Source organism: Puma concolor, chromosome A1 (assembly GCF_028749965.1).
Source record: "Puma concolor isolate L17-30 chromosome A1, mPumCon1.1.hap2, whole genome shotgun sequence".
Classification (NCBI taxonomy): Eukaryota; Metazoa; Chordata; class Mammalia; order Carnivora; family Felidae; genus Puma; species Puma concolor.
The window spans coordinates 143,148,706-143,176,224 of record NC_141667.1 but is presented as its reverse complement, the minus strand read 5'-3'; the positions used below and the strand labels follow the sequence as shown (position 1 = coordinate 143,176,224).

The window sequence follows — 27,519 nt, the reverse complement described above, 5'->3', positions numbered from 1 at the left end:
ACAATTATACGCTGGTGTTAGTTCTGGGAGTTTATTTGTGTGTGAATGTTTGTATGCTTTGTTTCCTGAAACTCGATGTGTACAAAAGTCCTCTTGTAAGTGGGGGTGGGAGGGAGGAGAATTGGGGAAAATTAGAGAGTAGTAGGAGAGGAGACTGTTCATAATTATGAAAATTCCTTTTCTTTTGGAGCAGCCTCTTGGGAAACTGGTAGATTTCAAGTTAATCGCAGCAGCCGCTGGGAGCCTGGGGAGCAGAAAGGAACCCCATCATTTCTCCATTTGGTAGACATGAATGACTTAGGGAGATCCCTTCAAACTTGGCCTCTTCTGTCTTTTTACTGATTCCCTTCCCAAAGTAAAGCTCTGTGTTTCATAATGTGGTCTCTGGGGGCTGGTGTTTACCTTATTATGTGGTGTGGGGAAAGAAGTCAGTAAAAGAGGTTGTTTAATAGAAATATGAGGCTGTTGTGAATGAAAAATGACAGCCAGGAGCATTGTGTTTGAGCTTGATGTGGAGCGTGGGGGATTAATGTTTCCTGGCTGTGGCCTCTGTCTTGATGGAGCCATGTGCTGATGGCTGGTTTTTTTTTTTTTTTTTTGTCTTTATAACAGCAATTTATAGTAAGTCAAAGGTAGTCAAAGGCAGATAGGAAACAGGCTGAGAGAATCCAGCCTGGTGAACTCTTGTACTGATTACAAGTAATATTTAAATTGGCATTTTCAGCCTGCTTCCGATTCTGTGTCTCCCTCTCTCTCTGCCCCTCCCCCGTTCATGCTCTGTCTCTCTCTGTCCCAAAAATAAATAAAAACGTGGAAAAAAAAAATTAAAAAAAAAAAAGGGGCGCCTGGGTGGCGCAGTCGGTTGAGCGTCCGACTTCAGCCAGGTCACGATCTCGCGGTCCGTGAGTTCGAGCCCCGCGTCGGGCTCTGGGCTGATGGCTCGGAGCCTGGAGCCTGTTTCTGATTCTGTGTCTCCCTCTCTCTCTGCCCCTCCCCCGTTCATGCTCTGTCTCTCTCTGTCCCAAAAATAAATAAAAACGTGGAAAAAAAAATTTTTTAAATTGGCATTTTCTCCCAGGTGTGTTTTTCCTTTCTTTTGGGAAAGAAGGAGCAGGCCAGGAAGATGGAAAAAAACGTCATCGCAGAGTGTAGACTATATTCCTCTCGCGGCATCCACCTTGTTCTCTCCTGCCCAGCTCTCTGGATAGTAGCCTAAACAGAGGGTGAAGAGGGTGCTTGATGGCCCCTCCCTACTAGGTCCTCCCCTTACTACCTCCACTTGCCATCATTTCCATTCTGCAGAACTGCAGCAAAATGGTCTGGACTCTGCTTTTTACAGAAGGCCCAGAATTTTAAAAAAATATGATATGAGGTGCTACAGGTTTACACTGATGGCGATTAGGGAAAGATACGGAATAACTCTGCAGGGAGATGGCGTGAATACTTTATTCACAGAATCATTGTCACTTCTGCCAGGAAATAAAGGGTGTGTTTGTGTGTGAGTGAGTGTGTGTCTATATCCTGGGCACTTCTTACAAGGCTGGGTATTAGCTGTAATCTAGAACCCTCTGTTTAGCTGTCACCCCCGGGATGTCTTTGAAAGGAGTTACCCTGTGTAAAGTATTATTTTTTCTCTCTCCTCACTAGTCCTTTCCCCTCTCCTTAGCTTTTTTTTTTTTTTTTCTTCTGATAGAGTTGAGTATCTCATTTAGTGTGGCATCACCACAGGCTCTTCACAATGTCTACATTGCCTTCCGATAGTTGGTGCCTGACTTCCTATCATGGGAGATGCTTGTAAGTCATTATTCTGAGCTCCAGTGAGAGACTTATACTTTCTTTGGGTTAAATCTGAAAAAAATATCAAGTCGATTCAGAAGTCCTTAGAGGCCAACATATTTGTGTATGTGAGTGAATGTGGAAGCAAATGACTGGGGATATTGTTAAGCCATCATAGCTTAGAACGCACTTGACTCTGTGCCAGGAGGGCTGAGATTCCATCCTCAGTCTATGGCCACCTCCTAAAGAATTGACTGAATTTTGCCTGCTTACAAATGAATAGGTGATTGTACTTGAGTATTAAACAGAAAAAAATAATCCAGGCCTGGCTTTATTAAAAGCTGAATGAATTTAAGATATACAGGCATGATGTGAATAAGAAAGCAAGAGAAATGAAGGACGAAACCCACTTTGCGAAAAAGGGGAAGGTCATAGAAAGGAAGACACCAACAGTTTCCAGTGGACGGCAGCTTCCTGAGGAGATAGGCTGACGGCCACATTTTTTGCGTTTAGGGGCATCCTGTTGAGTAAATTACTTAATTGTGAAATAGGAAAAAATGAAGGGCGGCTCTGATCTCTGAGGACCTTTCTACTGTTAAACGTCATGGGATGCATAATTCCTTCGTCTAGGTTCTTGTAGCCTTGGTACCAGAAAGTAAGAAAGCCATTTTTTTATAGTTTTTTTTTAATGTTTATTTATTTTGAGAGAGAGAGAGAGAGAGATTGGGAGAGGGGCAGCAAGAGGGGGAGAGAGAGGATCCCAAGCAGGCTCGGCACTGTCAGCACAGAGCCCAACACGGCGCTCGATCCCATGAACTGTGAGATCAAATAACCGGAGTCAAAATCAAGAGTCAGACGTTTAACCGACTGAGCCACCCAGGTGCCCTGTGAGGAAGCAATTGTTAAGGAGGGGTTGCTGTGTGGGGACTTGGGAAAAAGTGACCCTGGAGCTGTGAGTGAGCTCAGCTCCTCCTCTGGGGCCCCTAATAGGTTTTACCCTGCCCTCACCCATTTCTCTTCTGCCTCCTCACCAGGCTTGCTATTTCACAGAGAAAACAGTAGCCATTAGACCATCCCTCAACTTCCTGCCCCCAGAGTGACAGACTCACCTTCACCCATTCCCTCCCTTCAGGTGTCCGTGGAGTAGGTGTCCTTCCCACAGCAGATGGCCACGCCTTCCACCTTGGGCTCCTCACCGCACCTGATGTCTTTCCTGGTTCTTTTCCATCAGCTTCCTAATTCAGAGTGTTTGCACCTGCTGGGCCTCCTGCCGGCTCTATCCTTCTACCTACCTGACGTTCTTTTCACTTCCTTGGAGGGATTTGCTCTGAGCCTCCAGCCTGAATTAGGATCTGCCTTCTCTTAGAGCACCTGTTCTTGGCCTTACCGTTACTGTTTAGCATCTCTTCTCCAGATCACAAGCTCTGGAGGGCAAGACCACATCTGTTTTCTTCCCCAGTGTAAGTGGTATGAGGTGATCATTTCCTATTTATACAGTCAGTGACTGAGCTCCATTCTTCAAGGTATCCTCAACACTTTGTCCAATTTTAGGCATTTATCTCTCCTTTATTTTTGTTTTAATTTTTTTTAGTGTTTATTTATTTTTGAGAGAGAGCGTGAGCGGTGGAGGGGCAGAGAGAGAGAGAGAGAGAGAGACTCAGAAGCTAGCTCCAGGCTCTGAGCTGTCAGCACAGAGCCCAACATGGGGCTTGAAATCACAGACTATGAGATCATGACCTGAGCTGAAGTCAGACACTTAACCAGCTGAGCCACCCAGGCGCCCCTCTCCTTTATTTTTTAATTTTTATTAGAAAAAAAATTTTTAATGGGGGTGCCTGGGTGGCTCAGTCGGTTAGGTGTCCGACTTTGTCTCAGGTCATGATCTTGTAGTCTGTGGGTTCAAGCCCTGCGTCGGGCTCTGTGCTGACAGCTCAGAGCCCGGAGCCTGCTTGAGATTCTGTGTCTCCCTCTCTCTATCTGTCCCTCCCCTGCTTGTGCTCTGTCTCTGTCTCTGTCTCTCTCTCTCAAAAGTAATTTTTTTTACTGTTTAATTTAATTTTTTTTTTTTTGAGAGAGAGACCTGAGCCAAAGTCAAGAGTGGAACACGTAACCGACTGAGCCACCCAGGCGCCCCTGAAGACACAGTTTTGAAACTAAAATGTACTGAGGTCTCTGTGTGCCAGACACAGTGCCAAGCAACTGATTATGTATATTATCTCATTTAATACTTGTATAATAATCCCTTGTGTTGACTCCACATAACAGTAAAGCAATCTGAAGTCCAGAGAAGTTACAAACTGTGCCTAACATCACAAAGCTAGAAAAAGTGGAATCAGGGTGTGAATGGACGCCGTCTATCCGCAGAACCCATGCTTTTAACCCTGACCTGATACTCCTGGGAATGTCCCAAAGCTACCCTCCCCCATCCTCAAGCTTGGCATTCAGGGGGATGCTCCCTGTGGTCTGTGTTCATTTGCACCCTGGCTCCGGAAGCGAGGGGTGGAGAGGCCAGGTGTTGGAGAAGGAAGAGGAGACCCAGGCTCTTTCCTGCCTCTCAGGGACACGGGTAGGGAGTCTTGAGTGCATTCTTCTCCCCTGGTGAGGGGATCTAGGAGCCCAGCAGGGCTGGTAGGGGGTACCTGGAGCCCACTGCAGTGGAGGGTCGGGGGAGACCCAAGCACCTTTGGGACAAGGTTTTTTGAGTCGCCAACTTGAAAAGGGAGTGTGGACTCCCCTGGTCACTGAGATGCAATAGGCTTCAGTTATGTGTATATTAGGTTATCACAATTTGGTGACCTTATAGTATCCACTGGGCTTCAAGTTTCTTCAAAATCTGCAAGATGGGTATACACAGTGAGTGATCCTCAAGTCTGTTGTGATCCACTCAGTTAACTTGTCATGTCTCCTGGTGATGAGTTAACTTGTTGGCAATATGCACAGACATTTACACTCTCAATGGTAGCCCTCCTCGGATGAAATGTCATTTTAACGGGTAACTGACCTGTTCCTCAGTGACCGTATGGTAGTTTCTCAGGACTTCAGGTTACCTATGCTGAATCTGTCTCACCATGGTCTGCCCTCTCTGGGGTCCTCACTTCCCTGGTGGGTTTTCATGAAGCCTATTTTTTTGTTTTTTAAACCTTTATTATTATTATCATTTAAGTTTATATATTTTGAGAGAGAAAGAGAAAGAGTGTGTGAGCAGGGGAGTGGCAGAGAGAGAGAGAGAGAGAGAGAGAGAGAGAATGAATCCCAAGCAGGCCCTGTGCTGTCAGCACAGAGCCCAATGCAGGGCTCAATCTCATGAACTGTGAGATTCTGACCTGAGCCCAAACGAAGAGTCGGGAGCCTAGCCGACTGAGCTACCCAGGCGCCCCTCAAGCAGCCTGTTGTGATCAATCAACTTGGCAGTCGGATGACTGAAGTCAGCCAAATGACAGGACAGAGGTATGTCTGAGGACTGTCTCCTCATAGAGACTTCACACTAGAAAGAACGGGACCGACACCTGGCAGAGTATTTATCATAGGAGAGAACAGCTCACTTTTTCCATGGTGGTAACTTGTTCATCTCTTCTGTCACCAGGAAGCCACATTGGGTAGGGTCCTCGCTGCCTAGGGACCTCATGAGGTGCGACGGCTTCTATAACAGCATTCTTTGCTAAGCATTACTGTACCGGTTTTCTCCCCTCTTCCCTCCCTGTGCTGGCCCTTCTCTGCAGATGGAAAGAAAAAGAAAGGCTCTGAAGAAACGCATGGCCCTGGGTGCGGCTGACCTTGATGTCATGTATAATGTAAGAGGTCCAGCATAGGGTCTAAAATACCAGACTTTGATGTGATCATGTTTCCTTTTATGTAGTCATTAGCCTTGGAGTACAGAGTGCTCACAGGGACTAAAAGTGGAACATTGGTTTAGAGGTCCTTGCCAAACCATCTTCTCTACGGTGGACATCACTGATGACCCGACATTGTTCCACACCCCTGGCTTCTGGGTGTCTGGGCCTTTTTCTTCCTCACTTCTGAAATTTTCATCAGACTGAATATGTATCACGCTTTTCTGGTCCCCGAACTATGGCGCCAGTGAGCAGTCAGGATAACATAGATGATTAGGTTCCCTGTTCCTGGCTGTGGGTAATCCGGCAAACAGCCCCAAAAGTGGGCAAGTGCCAGAGCATGCAGTAGGGCCAGAGAAATCTCCAGACCCAGTGATTTCACTTCAGAGTAACGCAGAGTCGCTCGATCTGCCACAAACCGTTTATTTGTCAACATTTCTGTCTGTACGAGAAGGATGCTGACAACTTGGAAAAGAATGAGTTGAGCTTGGTCGTATACCTCTCTTCATTTAGTGGGTTGTGCCTAAAATGATAGCGTAAGCTGCATTAAAAAAAATCAACTCACTGGGGCACCTGTGTGGCTCAGTCATTTAGGTGTCTGACTCTTGATTTTGGCTCAGGTCATGATCTCACGTTTCGTGGGATCGAGCTCTGTGTCAGGCTCTAGGCTGACCTCACGAAGCCTGCTTGGGATTTTCTCTCTCCCTCCCTCTCTCTGCCCTTCCCACTCACTCTCACTCTCTCTCTCAAAATAAATAAACTTGAAAAAAATCAACTCATTGTGTCTGTCTGTAATATTTCAGGAAGATCTGCCGTAAGGAGACTTTATAATTAAAATGATTCTCCTCCAGACACAAGTAAAATCACCACGATTTAGAGTTAAAAAGCAACAGCACGTGTTCTTTTATCTTACCTCTTATTTTAGAGATGCAGAACTGAGGCTCAGAGAGGTAACGTCCAGGCCCTATCAAGCACCGCACCCCCCCTTCCCCCTCATGCCTGTTTGGCCAACAAGAAGTTTTGCAAACATAGGTTTTTTTGCATCCTGCATTTGTTCATGAGCTCTCCTTGAGGCAGGACGGACCTCATCTGTTTGTATGGCTGCCGTTCACCAGCTTTGGGGGGAATTTACAAAACCTAAAGGGAGTGGTTGAACACCTGAAGAGTTCCTATTTCACCTTCTCCTAAGTGGATAACCAGTGAGGAAGATGAAGAGGCACTGTGAAGTAAAATTGAGCTCTGCACATAGGTCTTGTTCACTCCCTGGTGTGGAAAGTGGGAGAGTCCAAGTGAGAGGCGATTACACAGTGAGCTAATTTGTTTTCATTCCTTTGAGAAGAGCATCATTCAGGGAAATTCACCATTGAGGGTGCCAGTTGGGCAGGGGCGCTCTTGTGGGGAGAACGTGTGCACCTGTGTGGGTGGGAAGCGTTCAGACACCGGACGGGCGGCTGCAGTAACAGATGGGCGCCCCACAGTCTCGTTTTCCCCAGGGCCCCGCAGGCCTGGTGCATTCTGGGAGTCAGCCCGCGGCTCCCGCGGCCGCTGACCAAGGAACCTGAAAGAACAATTACTTCAATCTGGTTCTAAGAGTTTAAGAAACTTGAAGAAGAGTTGTGCTGCAGTGTGTCCTGAGTGACTAACTGCTGAGTGGGCACTGAATGTCTCAGAGGTGCTTCTCTGGGGATCTGCAAGCCTGGGCAAAGCCTGTGTTGCTATTAAGTGGTACCTTGTGGTATTTATGTTTATTTTTTTAACTTTTTTTAACGTTTATTTATTTTTAAGAGACAGAGAACGAGCAGAAGAGGAACAGAGAGAGAGAGAGAGGGAGCCACAGAATCCGAAGCAGGCTCCAGGCTCTGAGCTGTCAGCACAGAGCCTGATGAGAGAGATGGGGGTTTGGCGTTTGTGTGTGTAGTACCATCTGTGCGCGTACTTGGGAATACGCTCTCTGGGTTTGTGGTGACAAGATTTAATTTTGTAAATAACTGGGAGCAGACTTTCTCCCAAGGAAATGGTGAAATGCCCTAAGTGACCACGACAGCTTTAGGCTCCCGAAGCCTTAAGACCTTTTTGCCTGGGGTCCCTGCGTGGCTCAGTCGTTTAAACGTCCGACTCTTGATTTCCATAGAGCCTAACATGGGGTTCGAACTCACGAACCGTGAGATCATGACCTGAGCTGAAATCAAGAGTCGAACGCTTAACTGACTGAGCCACCCAGGCGCCCCGAGAAGCCGGTTTTAGAGGCCAGGAGAATGAGACAGTGGTCAGCCACGTCTGAGGAAAGGCTTTGCTGCCTTCTCTTTGGGGGCTCAGCAAATGCTGAGAGCCTAAGATCTCATCTGCTAAGGGATTAGACCACATCGTGAACATTCAGTCAGTACTGCGTGGGAATGAGGGAAGGTGTGCAGGCTGTGGGGTGACTGTCCCAGCTGTGAGCAAGCGCCTGTCTCCTGAGGAAGGGCTACTCCCATCATCTCCGTTGGTGCACACCTTCAAATCTTAGTTGCCCCCTGATTCCTTTCTTGATCTGCATCCCGCTCACCTCAGCCCTGTCTCTCTCTCTGTGGCGTTGGCACGGTCAGCCCTGGGTGCCTGAGGCTAACAAGTGAATCCTGGCAGGAAATTTAATCCAGCTCTTCACATCAGGAAGAAGCTTTGGCCAACCTGAGAATTGGAGAATGTTTCTAGCTTCCCTTTCGCCTTCACATCCTCTCCCCTCCCCCCAACCCCATGCCTTTTCTTCCTGAGGGCCTGTCTTAGAAATCTACCGATGTATCTGCCAGGGACACCCTAGATTTGACAGGCTTCCGTATTATACGTATAACGTAGGATTTGGGCCACACTGAGTAGTTGAGCCATCCTGAGAAATTTTATGTTTCTCCTGTTGGTCACAGCAGTGGGAATATGCTGGTCCCTTGTGAGAGCCGATGAGGGGATGCGTGTGTCAGTGATAAGACAGCTTCACTCAGCAGGTGCTGGGTGAATAAGGAGGTTTATAATGACACCCAATGACAGAATGCGTCCGAGGCCCGCCTACGATATTCAACCTGATGAAGGCCTCAGTGCACGTTCTGTAGAGAGCACGGAAGGGTGGGCTTGTCCCAAGGAACTTCTTTTCTTCTGTGAAGTTACTCGATAAAAGTGAGATACTACTGCACTGACTGTTCTCTTTATTGTAAAGCGCTTGTAACACCGTTTTCTCCTTTAGAGGTTTAAAATTAAAATGAAGTCAGTTACGAAAGAGCTAGCATGGCAATGGACCCCTCCCCAGGATCCCGAGTCTAAATGTCTGACTCCAGTCCTCCTGAGAAAGGAGATGATAGTCAAAGAGGTCTCTTGGGAGAGTTTTCAAGGAGTTAGCCTTGAGGGGCAAGTCACATATACTGAGCGGGAACAGAACCCTTCTAGAAAACCAGAATAGCAAGGAGCTTTGAGGGAGTGGCCACTGGACAGATTTCAAAATTTCAAGGGAACAATGAGGAAGAAATCATGAGTGGGAGCCTTGTGGAGAGGGAGGGGGCGGGGATCCAGCCCTGATGCGGAGGTTCCAAGGGCAGGGGTAGGCATGTGGAGAGACAGGAAGGGAGGAGTAAGGAAATAACTCTGGAACGAGAAGGGAAAAAAACAAAAACAAAACTTGGGCAAAGCGAGAGAGGTGAGCAGCGGTGTAACTGAGATAATGGGATGAGACGTTTTGACAGTTTGGTCTGTTGGGGTGTGAGTTAACAGTAGGCCGGAGGGTGAGCTGGTCTCCCAAGTAGGAGGCCCACTTGGAGGCAGCGGAACAGTGGCCTGTGGAGGACACAGGAGCTCTGTGGCTCTTCCCGGTGGGTGGGATGAATGCCAGGCCCATAAACAAGGACGTGACACTGAGGAATGCTGCTGCCTTTCCAACTGCTGAATCGGGGCCAGTCAGAAGCCAGGGCTGTGTTGTCTTGGCTTGGATTTCTAGCGACGCTCATGCTGGGTTATGAAAATGATTTCCTCAAAGAGCTTGCAAATGGCAGACGATGAGTTAGAAAAAGGCAGGAAAGCCAGCCTGTGGGAGTCGTTTCAGAGCCCTCTGCCGGGTTGTGCCATTCCCTTTTCTGGAAGGCCTTCGGGTGAATGGCGGTTGGAGGAGTAGAGCTCCGTCACCCCCTCCCAGTAAAGCTGTCCCTCCCTTCTGGGGGGTCCACGAACTAGCAAGTCTGACGGTAAGCAGGCTCACTGAAGAATTTCAGGCTGAGGGGTTTTTATGGGTAGAACTGGTTTAAATTATTTGGCTCGCTCGACCATAGCTGACTTGATGATCTGACTGATAACCCCAGACGCACAGGAGCAACTGCATAGGAGTGAGTATTTGATGATCCTGCTGTGGCCCTCCATCCCAGCATGCTTTGCGGTTGCCCCCTCTGTGCCTGGGGTGCGGGCGTGCGGGGGGGAGGCGGTGCCGCGCCTCAGGTTTCTCTGTGGTGGCACTTGGGCTGGCTTGTTGTGACACGCGTAAGGGTTAATCAAGTAAAATTATAATTGCCGTGGGGAGAGCCAGCCTCGCTGAAGCCTGACAGCCCTCAGGGTGGCCCGGGATAAGGTCCTTCTTCCCATCCTTAATTGTTTTCCTCTCTTTCCCAAACATGCGTTCTTACTGTCACACGGTGGTGGTAGACCAGTGGATAAAAGTTTACCTTTCTGCTCTGTATTTTAGTCCTCTGCATTCATGTTTTTGTAAAATTCTCAGGCGGCCCTTCCTTTACCCTAGAATTAGACCATATTAAGAGAAAGGAAGATTTCGTTGCTGCTGCTTAGTTCCCTGAGATAGTCTGCAGTCTTTGGACACTTTTGTAGATGAAGATGTGGGCTGTCACTTGCACTATTAATCTTTTTTTAATTTTTTTAATGTTTACTTTTGAGAGAGAGAGACTGGGGAAGGGGCGGAGAGAAAGGGAGACGCAGAATCCGAAGCAGGTTCCAGGCTCTGAGCTGTCAGCACAGAGCCCGACGCGGGGCTCGAACTCAGTGTGGTGAGATCATGACATGAGCTGAAGTCTGACGCCTAACCGACTGAGCCACCCAGGCACCCCACTTGCACTATTAATCTAAAGGGTGGGAGTGAGAGAGCTGTTATATTTGGTAGGGATGCTAGAATAGTCCAGAAACTACCAGCAAATAGTCTCTTAGAATAATATTGTCTGTTGTTCTTTCATTTTTTTTTCTCCATGGCACCATCTATCCCTCTTCTGTGGAATAGTCAAACCGGTTTTCTTTGTATATCTTTTAAAGCTTCAGTTAGCCAGATTTTTTTTCCCTAATGTTCGATGCTGTTTTTTATTCCATGAATAACTCAATTCACTAAATGTAGGCAGCTACTAAACTTGGCAGATTGTTGCCATCTTCGTGCCCCTGGACAGGAAGTGTTCTGTATAGATATGACTAACCAGTTTCCAGGCTTAAAAATAAAGTGGGGGATTTCTGGACAGAATAGATCTTTGTCAGTCATTTCAACATGCCCGCTAAGTATGAAGCTCCAAGCCAGCCACTTAGCTCTCTCATTTTTTCCGTGCTCTCACTTCACCTGACATTTTCTGTTATACAGATTGAAACTGATTTTATGGTGTTCATTCATTTTTAATGAACTAAGAAGGTATTTGAATTGTCATGAGAATCTGCGAGAGTCCTTATTCTCTCCTTGCTGCCTCTTTTATCTTGAGCTCCTTTTAAATCATCACCCTCCCGAAGTACGTAATGGGGAAATGTCGTTGGCACCTGGGCAGCTCTACATACTATGTCTCTTATGTTCTTGAATCTAAGGCCCGATGGAAAGAGCCCTTTTTTCCCCAAAGTTACTTCCAGTGAATGTAGTGATTCTTAAATTTCTTTTGTCATGAAGCCCCTTAACTGCTTTGGAAGAATTATACCATTTTTTAAAATGTTTATTTATTTTTGAAGGGGGGGGGGGACACAGAATCCGAAGCAGGCTTCAGGCTCTGAGCTGTCAGCATAGAGCCCACTTGGGGCTCGAACCCATGAACTGCAAGATCACAGCCTGAGCCAAAGTCAGACGCTTAATGAACTGAGCCACCCAGGCACCCCAGAACTCTACCATTTTGACAGATACCAGAAGGCTTTTCAGCGTCTTGTCGCCTACAGCTCTTATTTCAGGACTTCACAGATAACTTCAGATCTTATTTTAAATAATGTAATTTTTCCCTCCCTTAATGGAAATACTGTTTCTCTTCTTTCTTTCTTGCCCTAAGCATCTTTCTTTGGTCTTAATTCTTAACACCATAGTATTTCATAGAAATGCTAAATTAGATACAACATGTATTAGATGAGACTGTCTCTAACAACAACAACAAAAAGTGTTTCTCTCTCCGAATCATGAACTTTGAGCAAGGGTTAGTCTTCAATGTGAAGACTGCAATTTGTTTTTCAAATAAGAACATATGCCAGGCAATGATGATTTAAAATACAAAATGCATGTAAATGCTTTTCGATTCTTTGGGACAATGAGGCCTCATTTGCCAAGTTTAGAAATAAGTCATAAATCCATAAAGAACAAGGTTATGGTTACTATTCTTGGGTTGAAAGTGGCTGTGACTCAAGTTCTTATTCTCCCATGCCTCCTCCTTGTTGTCTCCTGCTCTGTTATGAAGACTAAGGCAGGACAGGGGAACCTGGGTGGCTTAGTCGGTTGAGCATCTGACTTTGGCTCAGGTCATGATCTCACAATTCACAAGTTTGAGCCCTGCGTCGGGCTCTGTGCTGACAGTTCAGAGCCTGGAGTCTGCTTCCGATTCTGTGTCTCCCTCTCTCTCTCTGCCCTCCCCGGCTTGCGCTCTGTCTCTGTCTCTCTCACTCAAAGATAAGTAAACATTTAAAAAAAAAAAACATGACTGGGGCACCTGGGTGGCTCAGTTGATTGAGCGTCCGACTTTGGCTGAGGTCATGATCTCACAGTTCATGAGTTCCAGCCCCGCGTCAGGCTCTGTGCTGACAGCTTGGAGCCTGGAGCCTACTTCGGATTCTGTGTCTCCCTCTCTCTCTCTCTGCACCTCCCCAGCTCATGCTCGCACTCTGTATCTGTCAAAAATAAATAAACTTTAAATAAATAAATAAATAAATAAATAAATAAATAAATAAATAAATAAATAAAAAATGACTAATGTAAGACAGAGTAAGCACCCCTGCTATGATTGGGTTAGAGCTTGATAAAAAAAATCTAGTCTTTTGAAAATACAGGACTCCTGTATTTGTGCTTCAGATACCCTGTATCTGTTCTAGTAGGATGCTTTCAAAAGAAAAAGGAAGTGTTTCTACAAGCTGAATTTTCACTGAATAAAATGTTTCCTTAATCGAAACTGTTCATTTCCTCTGTCTTTGTAGTAATCAAGACTCTTGTAGTGGAAAGAATCTTCTAGTTTTTATGATGATGGGAATGTTGTAGGCAAACAGAAAATGTTTGATGACTAATGGAGTGTGAGAGTAGACATATGGTCCGGGGGTAGAATAATTTGCAGAATTAAAATCTCTGCTGTTCTCGTGAGATTTACGGATCATCCAAACATTGATGATGATCCATCATTTGTGCTTGCTGTCTCATTTTTAGGTACGGGGAGGTGTTGTACTTCATAGGTAGTTATGCCACGCATGGTTCCAGCAGCCAAATAAAACCAAGATGGACTGACTTTCAGAATGAACTGTGAATATGGGGGGGGTTTAAGAAGTCCTGGTAGGACCTTCTTCTTGCTGGTTCCCTTTGAAGCCATATAGGTGATGTTCAGTTTCCTAGCTGCTGTTTTGAACCACAATGGCCAGGCCTTAGCTCAGCATAGACCCACGAGAGAGCTTTAACCAGACCAGGTCTGTTCAGGCCTCTATGGAGGCCATAACAGGGTAACTTCTTACTCTGTTGAAAAATGATGGTAACTGGAGAGTTGTCTTTCGGATTGGGGCCAGATGGGCTTTATTATCAAAACACTTCCAGCACATCTTGTGGGGCAATGGAAAAAGGAGTGGTTTGGGTAGCCCTGGGTGTTTGAAATGCCTGCCTTCTTTTTTTTTTTTTTTTCCACTGCTTTTTTTGTTTGGCCACAGAAACATCTTTTTGTTTCACTTCATCAGAATTGTGTACCTCTGGGGTTCTTCCTGGGTTCCAGGCCTGGGACATGGATCAGCCCAGAGAAGCTTATTACTCTTAAGTCTACTTTAACATAAATAATTACTTTATTGGAATAAGTACTTTAAAATAGGTACTTGGTTGGGTGACAGGGAAAGAGGATAAATTCAGATGTGAAATTCTTTATGCTGAGTAAAGCAGGCCTTTAAACCTGATTTAATGCTTTTAACAATTAAAGCTCCAGCTTTCATTTGTTAGTTTATACCTGGGGGATGAGAAATGGGCTTTATCAGGCTTTGACAGCAGATTAAAGACCTCAACCCTTTTTAAACCATCAACATACATGCTCTGAAGTTCTATCAAATTATGAGTGATAAAGGCAAGCTACTGGTCAAAATGATCTGAAATGTGCTTGAAAAAAATCTTACCTCTAAGACCAGAAGGGACCAAAGCAGTGGTCTTTCTAGGATTTGACCACCATTTTACAATGAGGCCAGAGACCAAGAAATAGCTGTTACTGAGACCTCTTCTGACCCAACACCAGCCTCCAGGCCTCTCCTCAGTACCCCTAATGATTTAAAAAAATATCTTAAAATATTTCAGATTCTTTACCCTCCATCAAAATGCAATGAGCCATAAGTCAGCTCAGGAAAAGATGGCCCAACCCTGACTCCTCAATACTTTGTTAGATGCCATTAAAACCTTAGAGAGCTGGGATGTTATTAAGGCCTCCATTTGGAACCTGGAATCTTAATCCAAGAATTCTATAGCTTTTTTTTTTTTTTTTTTTCCCATATCTAAGATTGCTCTGTTTTGTGATAATACCAATTTAATGCAAGAAAAATACTCATAGATGCTAGACATGTGTATTCAAGATTTAAATTCCTTTCGATGTCAGCTAGAATCTCTACACATTCATTTAAACATGGTTTCTATATTTTGGTGTGGGCAGCATGTCAAATAGTTTTATTTTACTCTGTAGGACGTAATGAAAAACATTTTTTTATTTTGATTCATCAGCAGGGAAAATACAGCAGAATTCATTTTGGGTATTTGCTGTAGAATGTGCCCTGCCTTGGAATGTGGGTGGAGTTCTGGCACTTGTGTATTCATATGTGTTGAGGGAATAAAGGTATAGAGAAACACGTGTTCACTGCCTATATAAAGACCAGCTGTACAGCTGATAGTTTAAAAATACTGTATGAGACGACGTTTATGTCCAACAATAGCATCTGTTTCCTTCATTCCAAGGTCAACAAATGGCATTAAAGAGAGATTCTGAAAATGTAAGAGAGAAAGCTCTTTTTTTTTTTGCCAAATCCATTAACTCTACTCACCAACCTTTTCGAAGCAGGAGTGTAAACTAATGGCATAAATGGAAAATCAACAGGAGATAAGTTCAAGGGGGAAACTGGTTAGGGTAAGTTTTTAGATTTAGAAACTTACACCAATCATACACTTGGAACTTGATTCATCTTTTTCCCATTATCTATTGTCTGTTTACAATATACATTGTCTCCCATCTTGGAGATAAATCCATTATTATTTTTCTAAAATATCTTCTGCCTTGGGGTTCCTGGGTGGCTCAGTTGGTTAAGCGTCTGACTTCCGCTCAGGTCATGATCTCAAGGTCCATGAGTTCGAGCCACATCTGGCTCTGTGTCTACAGCTCAGAGGGTGCCTACCTCCCCACCCAGCAGCCCAGAGCCTGCTTCAGATTCTGTGTCTTCCTCTCTCTCTCCGCCCCTCCCCTGCTTGTGTTCTGTCTCTCTCTTTCTCTCTCTCTCTCAAAAATAAACATTAAAAAATAATAATAAAATAAAATATCTTCTGCCTTTTGCAGCAGTGAAAATATTAAAAATTGTGTGAATAAGAAAATTTCAACGAAGTGTGTTGTCTTTCTCCTTAGACAGAATATTTTAATTGCAGGTTCTGTTACATACTGAAGAACTTACTATAAAATAACTACTTGATATGATCAGTAATATTTCCCAAAGATCTGACCATAAGCCTTGCTAATCAGTTAAGTCAGTAAAATTATAGTCATGGCTTTATAAACTGAGTTTTAGTGGGTCTCATAAGGCCTCCAATTTTTAGAAAATCACTCTAGATACCAGAGAAGTACAAATTGACCATCATAAGTTGTCTTTCATATTTTTTTTAAAGGTTTGGTTAGTTCACTCTGCTTTTATTTGCTTATGGGGATCTTTGTCCTATGTCCGTTAGCCAAGTTAACCCTGGTAGTGTGAACTGATTGGTCCCAGGCATGCATAACATCTAGAGTCATCATCATACAAGGTGCTCAGCCCCTTTGCCCACTCCAGAAACAAAGCCTCACCACCTACCTCCCCACCCTCAGCCTGCTAGGCACACTTCCTAACCTTTAAAACAAAAACTGACCTAAATACAGTAGCTCTTACTTTTTAGCACACCAAGAATGACTTCCCCATAGTAGTTGTATTCAGTGTTTGTAATACCCCCAAATTTAAGACAGAACTAGGACATATTTCAGTTCATTTAGGAAACTGGTTTCCAGTTTTTAAAATCACCTCAAAACTCTCCCCACCAGGGAGTCAAAACCGCCACACGCCAGGAATCTGACCAGAAATCAGTTAACGCCGGTAGCCTTCACCAGAGAAGGACATGCCATGCGGAAGATCCATCCTGTATGCTTGAGCCGTTTTCAGTCTCCAGGAGCTATTGGACCTACACATATGGAAGTCCATGTGGGAGGACTGGCACATCCGGACTAGAGAGGTTGAAGAAGGGCTGTCTATGGCTGAATGGTTGGGCACAGCTCTTGAGATATGGATCGCGTTGGCAGGAGGCTTTGGAAAGGAGAGGCATGGGTTTGTTTTCCAAAGCACGGAACGTGTTCCATGCTTTGGAAAGCACTGGCGGTGCTCCAGTGACTGATTTGGGGAGGCTGCAGGCATAGGGTTAAGTCACCTTCAATCACATTACAAGATTAGTCCATTTCAGTTCCCTTCGAATACTTTGCATCATCCACAGGGAATGCCTGTATTTGAGGCTCTCTGACTTTTGCCACCTTACTCATGCTGATTCACCTCCTTTTGTATCATGCAGGTAGACATGAGGCTCATGGTCTTCCACAGGCAATGATATCTGGTTAGAAATGAAGAGTATTTTTTTTCTCATCTAATTAATTTTTATAATTAATTTAACAATTAAAATTTTTTAAATTATTATTTTTTTATTATTTTTTTATTTTTTTTTTTATTTTTTTTTTTAACGTTTATTATTTTTGGGACAGAGAGAGACAGAGCATGAACGGGGGAGGGGCAGAGAGAGAGGGAGACACAGAATCGGAAACAGGCTCCAGGTTCTGAGCCATCAGCCCAGAGCCTGACGCGGGGCTCGAACTCACGGACCGCGAGATCGTGAGCTGGCTGAAGTCGGACGCTTAACCAACTGCGCCACCCAGGCGCCCCAAATTATTTTTATCATGATGATATGTGTAAGGGAGGAGTACCAGTTATCATTCACATAGTATATGTGATTCCCTTTTTAAAAATATTATTTTGCGGGGCGGTGGGGGGCGTCTGGGTGGCTCAGTTGGTTTTGACTTTGGAAGGCCCTGATTTCGCAGTTTGTGAGTTTGAGCCTTGCATTGGGTCATGATCTTGCGGTTTGTGAGTTTGAGCCTTGCACTGGGCTCTGTGCTGACAGCTCAGAGTCTGGAGCCGGCTTCAGATTCTGTGTGTCTCTCTCTCTCTGCTACTCCCCTGCTCACACTCTGTCTCTCTCTCTTCCTCTTAAAAATAAATAAACATTAAGAAAAAATTTTTAATAATTTTAATAATATATTTTAAATATATTTAAATATTTAAATAAATATATTAAAATATATATTTTAAATATATTTAAAAATTTTAATAATATATTAAGTAGTCACAAGGAAATAAAATACAGTAATAAGTAGAAAACAAAAACAAGTTGTAATGGTGGTCCTCGAGGGACACGGGTCTGATGTTACTAACGTAAATATAGGATGGCTTTCCAGGTGAAAAGAGAGACTTCAGCAAAAATCTGGGGTGGGAAATACAGGCGTTTTGAGGAAAAGGGGAATAAAGAAGTTTCTGGAAGCCCATAGATCCCTTGGAGCTTCAGAACTAGGTAGTCAAGCCTGCTTATCCTTGATTGCCAGCTCAGGGAACACAGAACTGTGAGCATTTGGGAATCTGCCAGAATCACACCCTAGGCTGTCCTAAAAGTGATTCAGAGTGGCTTGAGTGCCTGATCATGTAAAGCAGGGGTGGCTAACTCATTTGCCTCGGGTCATTTCCTGGCCAGGTGATGAACTGTAGGGCCCGTTTCCCCCCCAACGTTGAGCACCCCCCCTCCCCGCAATGTTGTTGGAAGTTCAGATTTTCCTTGAGAAGCTGGAAACATGAACTTCTTATGTCCGTGCTCCCAACTTTTACGTGTTTTTCACTAATTGCAAAAAGGATTAAAACATTATGAGGTCCTATTTCGGGACTGATGACAATGTCCTGGAAGGAGACAGTGGTGATGGTTTGCACAACATTGTGAATATAAGGAAAATCACTCTGTACAGTTTTACAATGGTGACAATGGTGAATTGTATGTGTTATGAACTTTATCTCCGTTTTAAAAAGAAAGACGCATTGTGGAGACCCAACCAAAACATGTTACTAGCCCGACGTGTGTAATCTCTTCTTTAAATGAAGGAATTACTCCATGGGTGCTTGGGTGGCTCCATGAGTTAAGTGTCCGACTCGAGATTTCCACTCAGGTCATGATGCCAGGATTGTAGGGTCGAGCCCTGCATGGAGCTCCGCACTGGGTGGGTAGCCTACTTAAGATTCTCTCTCTGCCTCTGCCCCTCTCCCCTGCTTGTGTGCACGCTCTCTCTCTCTCAAAAATAATAGATAAAGGAAGAAAGGAAGGGAGGGAGGGAGGAGTTACTCTTTGCTACATCTGATAATTCCAGAATCACAAAGCACCTTTCCACAGAGGAGCCAGGGGCCAGGAGCTAAGGGGATCACCTTGAAACCCTTTGACTTCCAGGCCTCAGTGTTTCCACCTGTAGTCTCCACAGTTTCTTGCAATTCTAGAAACAGGACAGGTGATAGGCATGGGGAGAAGAGAAACAGCGACCTTAATTCTGGAGCGCCGAACTGTAGGGATGAAACAGCAAAGCTTCGAGAAGGTGGGGGCTGCCAGAGTATTTTAGAGAAGTGATTTATTTTGTTGCTAGTTGGCAACTAGTCGTAAAAATTGGTAAGTTAGGTTGTTTGCCAAAGTTTATTTTACCCAAATATCTGCCATTAGGGAAGTAATCCATCTCCAGGACAGCAAGTTCATGTATTTAGAGAAACATTTTTCAGTTCTTACAAAAGAATGACTGTATTGGTCTTTTTAGTTATTTTCTTTAACTGAAAAATGAGTTTAATATAGCAAGTATGTGTCATCAACAGAAAGGTTTATAATTATCTTGACATCACTATTTTGTCTCTGTGGTTTTCGGACAGCTTTATTATTTTTAATTCTAAATATAATTTTAAATTAGCTGATTTCAGGAAGGGTAAAATAGAAAGTTTGAAGGCTTTACAATAGGTCCTAACTTAATTTTCAACTCTTTCTTTCTTAATAAGCTACCAAAGACAGGTAGAGTTCATGCTTTTCAAAATTTCCAGTTTCTTTTACATTTATTCTAAAAAAGGGGGGGGGCTTTTTTCATTTTAAAAAGCAACCTCTACCCTAAAAACAGAATTATCTTACTATCTATGCAGAGTGTGGGTTATTTAGTAATTTGAAGTTCCAAATATTATCAAAAGATGATTATTTCAGATGCCTATCTTTGGTTATAAACTGACTCATTTAGAATAAACTTTTTCCAAGGGTTTACTTCACAATACTTGTTCTTAGGTAAGAGTATTTGAGATATAATTCCTAAGTAATAGTAACTGAATTCATTTATCATCTCATTTTTTGCTTGTCTTCACAGAAAAGCAGTATTTCTTCCCCACTCCACCTGTATCTTTTTTCCCACCACCCCTCTTCAATAAGACCTGGGAATTTTTAAAGCCAGCAGATACATTGTAAAGAATAGTTGACTATTTATTACATGAAGAAATAAATAATCCCAAGGGTTTTACTTTCAGGGAAAATGGAAGCAAATAAACATGATATGAAAGAGTTTGCATTAAGAGTTAGAGACAGCATAGAACATTTTTTAATAATTTTTAAAAATGTTTATTTATTTATTTTGAGTGAGAAAGAGAGATAGAGAGTGAGCAGGGGAGGGGCAGAGAAAGAGGAGAGAGAGAGAATCCCAAGCAGGCTCCGCACTGTCGATAAACTCGCAAACCGTGAGATCATGACCTGAGCAGAAGTCAAGAGTCAGACACTTAATCGACTGAGCCACCCAGGCGCCCCCAGTATAGAACATTTCTGACTGGGTTAATCAATAAAGGCTTCACAGAAGAGGTGATATTTGGGATGAACTGTAGGGGAATGGACAGGATTTCCCCCCAAGATGGCTCCCCCTTGCTTCCTTCATGTCTATGCTTGGTATCATCCTTTCAGAAAGACCTTCCCCAAGTACCCTGTATAAAATAAGTGTAGCTCCTCGAGTTCCCACTCCCCTCCTATTTTGCTCCAAAGCATGCGGACACATACACACACACACACACACACACACACACACACACACACCCCTGAGTTTTTTTTCTAGCCCCTGTCACTACTGGACATTTTTATGCACATGTTATTGTGTGTCTTAAGTCTCCCTGTACTAGAATCTGTGCTTCTTGAGAGCAGGCACTTTCCCTGGCACACCGTAGGTGCTCCATAAAATGTGTTGAATGAATGAATGGATAAATGAGTGGAAAGACTTTTCTGCTAAAAGTCTGTTTTCTGTGTAGAGCTCCAAACTGGTATGGAAAATCCAAGTTCACCTTTCTCCCAGGACATCTTTAAATCTGGCAAATTCACCACCTCTCTGTGACCCAGTTAATAAATTCTACAGAAATAAGGACGGGGGTGGGGATTTGGGGGTACAGTTGTAGCTTCCTGGAGCTTGTGACAAAATCACAAGTGTTATGAAAACAAGGCATTATTATTCTTAACCTTTCCACCATTTCCCCCAACAAGCCCTCCTTAGACATTCATTGGCTATCCATAATTTATATTTAAATACTTTCTAAAATCTGTAGGACTCACACATATCCTTCATTGTCTGACACTCAGGTACACCGATGGGCAGAGTTTCTAATTCCTAAAGAGCCAATAAGAGTTCTGTAGATTGGCTCTGGAATATAGTCATATTTATTTCTATGAGGAAGGAGTCATCCACACAAAGGCTAGAGAGCATGGAAAGTGAATATAAATTTGTGGAAACTGGGAAGGGTGGTCTCCTTCTCAAGGAGGCAGCCATAATTTACTTCAAGATCATTGTTGCCATGTGGGAATGTGGGCCATTTTAGTCAGATCTTATGATTGTTCAAAGATCAGAAACAGAGGAGCAGAGGAGAAAGGATTTGAAAGAAAGGTAGAAAGTACTTCATAGAGAGCTGAGTGCCAAGCTAGAAGTACCTTGCAATAAGCAGTAATGCTTCTAGAAACTTCTGAGGTTTTGTCAGGGTTTTATCCTAGAATTTCAAAGCTTCTATATATCTTGATACTTGGAATGAGATGGTTCACCTTCAGGCCCAGTAAATCCCATAACTGTTGGTTTACCATCAGTGGGATTTAGCCTCTAGGACACTGACATGGCTATAAAATGATTCACTAGCTTAACAGTTTAATACAGTTATAGGGGAAAAGTTTTGACAGGAATGTTGGGAAGCTATGCCAAGAGTCATATTTGAGAGATGCCCAAGCTGAGGCCAAGAGGTTACTCCTCCTAAAATACTCAAACAGATGGGTTTGGGACAGTTGCATAGAAGATTCCAGAACATTTGCTGTAGGGATTGAGTTAGCTAAATATGGTCACTTTTCCAAAAAAAGTGGCTGGTTATTCCGTATGTTTTGGCAAAGGACAGAGAAGAAAAGCAGGAGACAGAAAAAGAAAATGCATGTCTTTTATGTAGATAGATTCCTCTCCTTGAAAACAAAAAATATTTTACATCTCCCTGGCAGGGCTGTTTTCGTCCATGGAGTACAAGTCAATTCATTCGTTAAGTGTTAGTATATGAAATTGAATTGATTTCCTGACACATCTTCATGAATTGCTGTAAAAAATATTGATGAGCCCCATGGAGCTCTGTCCATGCCAGCTCAAGGGCACATTTGAAGAATGCACAAGATGAATAGACATGCTACCTTAGTTGACAAGGATCATAATCAAGGATGAGAAGATAGGAATTTAACTCTACCACAAGGCGGGAAGGCACATTAAGAGAAGAAGAGATTTATTCTCTGCATTGGATTTGGAGACATTATTCTGCCACTGGATTTGGAAAAGCTTCTTGGTAGAGGTGGTGTTTAAACTGACCTTTTATTGATTGATTGATTGATTGATGTATTTATTTATTTAACTGTTTATTTCTGAGAAAGAGAGAGAGAGAGACAGAGCATGACTGGGGGAGGAGCAGAAAGAGAGGGAGACATAGACTCCAAAGCAGGCTCCAGGCTCTGAGCTGTCAGCACAGAGCCCAATGCGGGGCTGGAACTCACAAACCATGAGATCATGACCTGAGCTCGAAGTTGGATGCTTAATGGACTGAGCCACCCAGGCGCCCCTAAACTGACCTTTTAAAGGATGAGCAGAACTTTTTCAGGCAGGGTTGGAGGGAGAGGGTGAGGGAGGGTAGATGTATAGCTTTTCTTTGTTCTCTGTTGTGTAAGACCTGTGCTCCTTCTGTCTTTTCTGTTTCAAGAAGTTGCTTTGTCCTGGGAAGCAGACACACTCTAAGAAGTAGGATTCTACAGCTGGCTGAGCAGCATCATGGCGTTTGATAGAAAATTCATAAGCAATGAAAAGTACCTGAAATTCACTTTTCTTACAGAAGGTTGTGTGCTGTAGTCTGAAGCAGGGTACCTCCATTTTGTCACGTCCTCGGATAAGTCATTTGACTTCTGAATCGTGCTCTCTCATCTGGTCGCGTCAGGGTCCAGTAATAAGGACGAAACCAGAACACTTTCATAAACATAAAAATTGTTACTGTGAAAATATCTTGCAAACTGTTGAGCGCTACACAAACATCAGCTATCATTTTGTTGTCTGATGGTCCTTATTATTCAACCAGGAATAACCTGATGAGACCAGAAAGGGTATGTTGGCTGCTGATGCCAGTTTTAGGGGCTGGCTCAGTAATACAACTGCACTCCTGTGTGCTAGAGTTTAAAATCTGTTACTGGTTTTCTGAGCTCTGTGTGTGTCTACATATTCATCAGGGGTCAGGGCCTCTCTTGGGGTAGAGCTTGAGGGGTAGAAAAGGGTAGAAAATCATGGAGCTGATTCAGAGGATTTTCCTCTATATTCCGGCAGAAGATTGGATTATATCAATAGTGGAAAGGTTTCGTGTCCTCAAGAAAATGTGTAAATAAACCCAGCTTAATTGAAAAGTCTCCGAGAGAAACATAACATATCTTAATCCAACATAATTAATAAGGAAGCATTCGTTTAATTGAAAAGAACAGTTCACTAAAGTCAGTTTTGTATAAATGCTTGTAGGACATTTTTATTTCATTTCAAACTGGTATGAGTAATAGAGTTAGGCCCTGTCCAAGTTTTGGTTTAAGTATCATGTAAGAGACACTAACTTTTCTGTTCTTTTGGATACATTATCAAAATTCTTTGAGGCTTTAATGTAATAAGCGCTATTCTTAAAACATTTTTTCTAGGGGCGCCTGGGTGGCTCAGTCAATTAAGCATCTGATTCTTGATTTCGGCTCTGGTCATGATCTCACAGTTTGTGAGTTCGAGCCCCACGTTGGGCTCCATGCTGACAATGCAGAGCCTGCTTGGGATTCTCTCCACCCCACCCCACCCCACCCCCCAAAGTAAATAAATAAACTTAAAAATTCTTTTTTCTCTGGATTGGGTGTACAAGTTCACATCTGTTTTTTGGCAAAACTTTTTTGAGAGGGAGTTAAATCCACTCATGATCTACTTGGAGTATGCCTTTGTGACCAAAGTCCGTCGGTTTGAACATTTCGAAGTATAACATTCTGGGAGGACACGTTAGTGCTCATACATGCAAACCACATAGGCTGCCTCATAAAATGCAACTTCTTAGACAGTAGTCCCCGGAATTCTGAGTCAGTAGCTAGGGCAGTCTGCACTTCTTTTTTTTTTTTTTCTTCAATTTTTTTTTAGCATTTATTTTTGAGAGAGAGAGACCACGTATGAGCTGGTGAGAGAGAGAGAAAGAGAGGGAGACACAGAACCTGAAGCAGGCTCCAGGCTCCGAGCTGTCAGCACAGAGCCTGCTGCAGGGCGTGGACTCACAAACTGTGAGATCGTGACCTGAGTCGAGGTCAGACACTTCACCGACTGAGCCACCCAGGCGCCCCATGGCAGCTGGTACTTGTAAGAGGCCTCCAGATTCTTCTGATGCAAGCGGCCTGTGTCACAGTGCTGCCTCAGATACCTATGGTACGCATCTTCTCCCTGCCAGGGCCCTCTTGAAAACAGAACAATTTGGAGTGGTGAGTTTTTCTGGCTTTGACAGCACGCGTGTTATACATAGCTTGTGTTTTAAGTTTTTCTAAAATGTCTAGGGCCTACACCTATCTTTGGGCTTCTGACATGTAGGTGTGCTGCTGGGCAGACTTGTTCATCCCCTTCCCAGAAGGGTGGGAGGTCTATAGATCAGCTCTGGAATATGGTCATGTGTATTTCTGTAAGGCACAATCTTTTTTTCCTTCAAGGTCCATATTTTGGGTCAGCCTTCTTTTGTGATGCCTTTCACAAACCTAGCGTCCCTGCATCATGCCACCCAGCAAAATTAATGTCCCCTCTGCTCCTGTTGCAGGCCTGCACACTCCGATTGGAGAACTGATCATGGTGCATTGTGGCCCCCCACCCCCACTCCATGTGCGTGCCTGGGGAGAAGGGAGCGTGTTATTTATCACTGAAACCACAGTATCTGATATATTATAAACACTCACCAGAAGTTTTGTGGAATGATTCAGGTCTTTGGGTTGATCTGCTCACTTTTTATGGCTCATTCTCATTATATCCTCATAAAAACCTTAGGGGTCCTCATTTGCAAATGAGGAAACGGAGGCATAGAGAGGTGAAGTAATTTGCCCCAGGGACATGGCACTCAGTGGCAGAGCCAGACTTCTGACCCAGACAGTATGACTCTGGAGTCCATGCTCACATTGTCTGGTTTTGCCTGACCGCCTGTCTTGCCCTCTGCTATTTGCACAAGACCACTGTGAATCCATTCCAGAGGGATAACCAGACTCCAAGTCAATTTCGTAGCCAGTAATTTTCAGTGACCTTATCCTACAAATTTGTTAGTGGGTCCTTGGTATAATTAATTTGGAAAATTTGAGTAGATAAAGTGTTCCTTGACTGCACGCATCCTCCACACTTTAATATTATTACCGCTCTTTGAGCATCCCAAAGGATATCTTAGTATATATACAATGTTTCCCAAACTTAACCAGAAAGAATTTTGTTCCCTGTAAGACATTTTTAAATGTTTGTTTATTTTTCAGAGAGAGAGAGCGAGCAATCGTGGAAGGGGCAGAGAGAGAGAGAGAGAGAGAGAGAGAGAGACGTAGAATCTGAGGCAGGCTCCAGGCTCTGAGCTGTCAGCACAGAGCCCGACACAGGGCTGGAACCCACAGACCTCGATAGATCATGACCTGAGCCTAAGTGGGAGGATTAATAGACTGAGCCGCCAGGCGCCCCAGCCCTTTCTTATTTAGTCTGGAGTGTCTTTGGTGCTTAAGTGCTTAGATAGTCTTCAGTGACCACTTACACTTCCCTGGGATAGTCCCAGATCTCTTGTCGTGGTGTTATTACCCATAGTGCTCTTTTCACAGGTATTTCGTGTGGATGATAAACTGTGATTGCCCTACTCATGACATTTGTTCCCATTAAATAAAGTCCTATGTTTCACACTCACTACCTTCTCATCCCTCCCTGCAGGATTCTTAGTGCTATTGCCTGTTTAGGAAGAAACAAAGGTAACAGCCATGTGCCTCTAGCATCTCACCATTGTGTATCAGAGTCTTACACGAAACTGTGGACACTTACACAGTTTGTCTGCCCTCACTCAAAAGTTGTATTCCTTGGGGTGCCTGGGTGGTTCAGTCTGTTAAGTGTCCAACTTCGGCTCAGGCCTTGATCTCACGGTTCATGAGTTCAAGCCCTGTGTGGGGTTCTGTGCTGACAGCTCAGAGCCTGGGGCCTGCTTCGGATTCTGTGTCTTCCCCCCCCCCCACCCCCCCGCCCCTCTCTCTCTCTCTCACCAGCTCATGCTCTGTCTCTGTCTCTCTCTCTCTGTCTCTCAAAAATAAATAAAAACATTAAAAAATTTTTTAAGTTGCGTTTCATAAGCATTGCATGCCTGTAAGATTTCTTCACGCTACACAGTATGTATTCATGTATCTGCTTATCTATGCAGGGAAAAAACCCAACTCTGAAAGGATACCAGAAATCTAAGAACACTTGTTGCCTCTGGGAATCAGGAGTTGGGGGTCCTGACTGTGCTGTGGGTGGCGAAACAGAGAGAGACTTTTCACTTAATATATTTAAATTCTGGCTTTTGAACAATGTAAGCATTTCTTTGTTTTATACAATTATATTTTAGAATGTGTAAAAACTGCTCAGGATTTTCCCTGAAACTACAAGCTATTTCAAGCCCAACTGGGTTGATCTCCTTTATATGGAATTTTATTTCCTTCCCCCAAGGAGAACTGGTCTTGTGCTTTTGTTTTCTTTCCTTTCCTGTCCTTTCCTTTCCTTTCCTTTCCTTTCCTTTCCTTTCCTTTCCCTTTACTTAGCTAAATATATTAGGTCTTCCTATACCTTCAAGAAGTCTCTTTAAAAAAAAAAATGTTTTTTTAATGTTTATGTATTTTTGAGAGACAGAGAGACAGAGCACAAGTGGGGGAGGAGCAGAGAGAGGGAGACACAGAATCCGAAGCAGGCTCCAGGCTCTGAGCGGTCAGCACAGAGCCTGATGTGGGACTTGAACTCACGAACAGCGAGATCATGACCTCAGCCGAAGTCGGATGCTCAGCCAACTGAGCCACCCAGGTGCCCCAAGAAGTCTCTTTTTCAAAGCTCTTATAGGGGTGCCCTGGGTGACTCAGGTCATGATCTCACACTTCACGAGTTCAAGCCCCACATCAGGCTCTCTGCTGTCAGTGTGAAGCGGCTTCGGATCCTCTGTCTCCCTCTCTCTCTGTTCCTTTTCTGCTTGCACGTGTTCTGTCTCTCAAAACTAAATAAACATTAAGAAAAACAAAATCTCATGTAGTGTAATGTAATTCTTGAGAGAATAGCCTAGAGTCGGGCATATCTGGGTTCAAGCTCATCTCTTCCACTTACTAACCGTATGGCCTTGAGAAAGTAACTTAATTTCTCTGGACCTCAGTTACTTTATCTGTAAACTGGGGGCAATAACAACCTCTCTCTGCGAATCGTTCTGAAGCTTCAATGGGACAAGGCAGATTTTGGGCAGTTCTGGGGATCATGGAGTAAATGCTCCAAATATGCTGGCTAGCCAGTGGGTTCTCATGATCGTAAACCTCTCACTCTGACTTTGGGTAGCCACAAGATTCATTCTATTCTTGTATCTTCTGTACTAATATTTACAATACTGACATTCTTTGGGATCTACTTCATATAAATATCAC

The 27,519-nt window shown here is 43.9% G+C and overlaps 1 protein-coding gene across 6 annotated transcripts in view; it reads left to right on the top strand.

The window, feature by feature from the left end:
* TNFAIP8 (TNF alpha induced protein 8) overlaps window positions 1-27,519 on the top strand; it is a 133,381-nt gene that overhangs the window by 95,822 nt on the left and 10,040 nt on the right. The window contains exon 1 of one of the 6 annotated variants that reach the window (XM_086705709.1): window positions 9,332-9,943. The exons of the other annotated variants lie outside the window; for them this stretch is intronic. Coding sequence (XP_086561835.1) covers window position 9,943 — 1 coding nt within the window. The 5' untranslated portion in view covers window positions 9,332-9,942. Of the gene's footprint in view, window positions 1-9,331; window positions 9,944-27,519 lie in introns of those variants that run through there. 6 annotated transcript variants of the gene reach the window in all.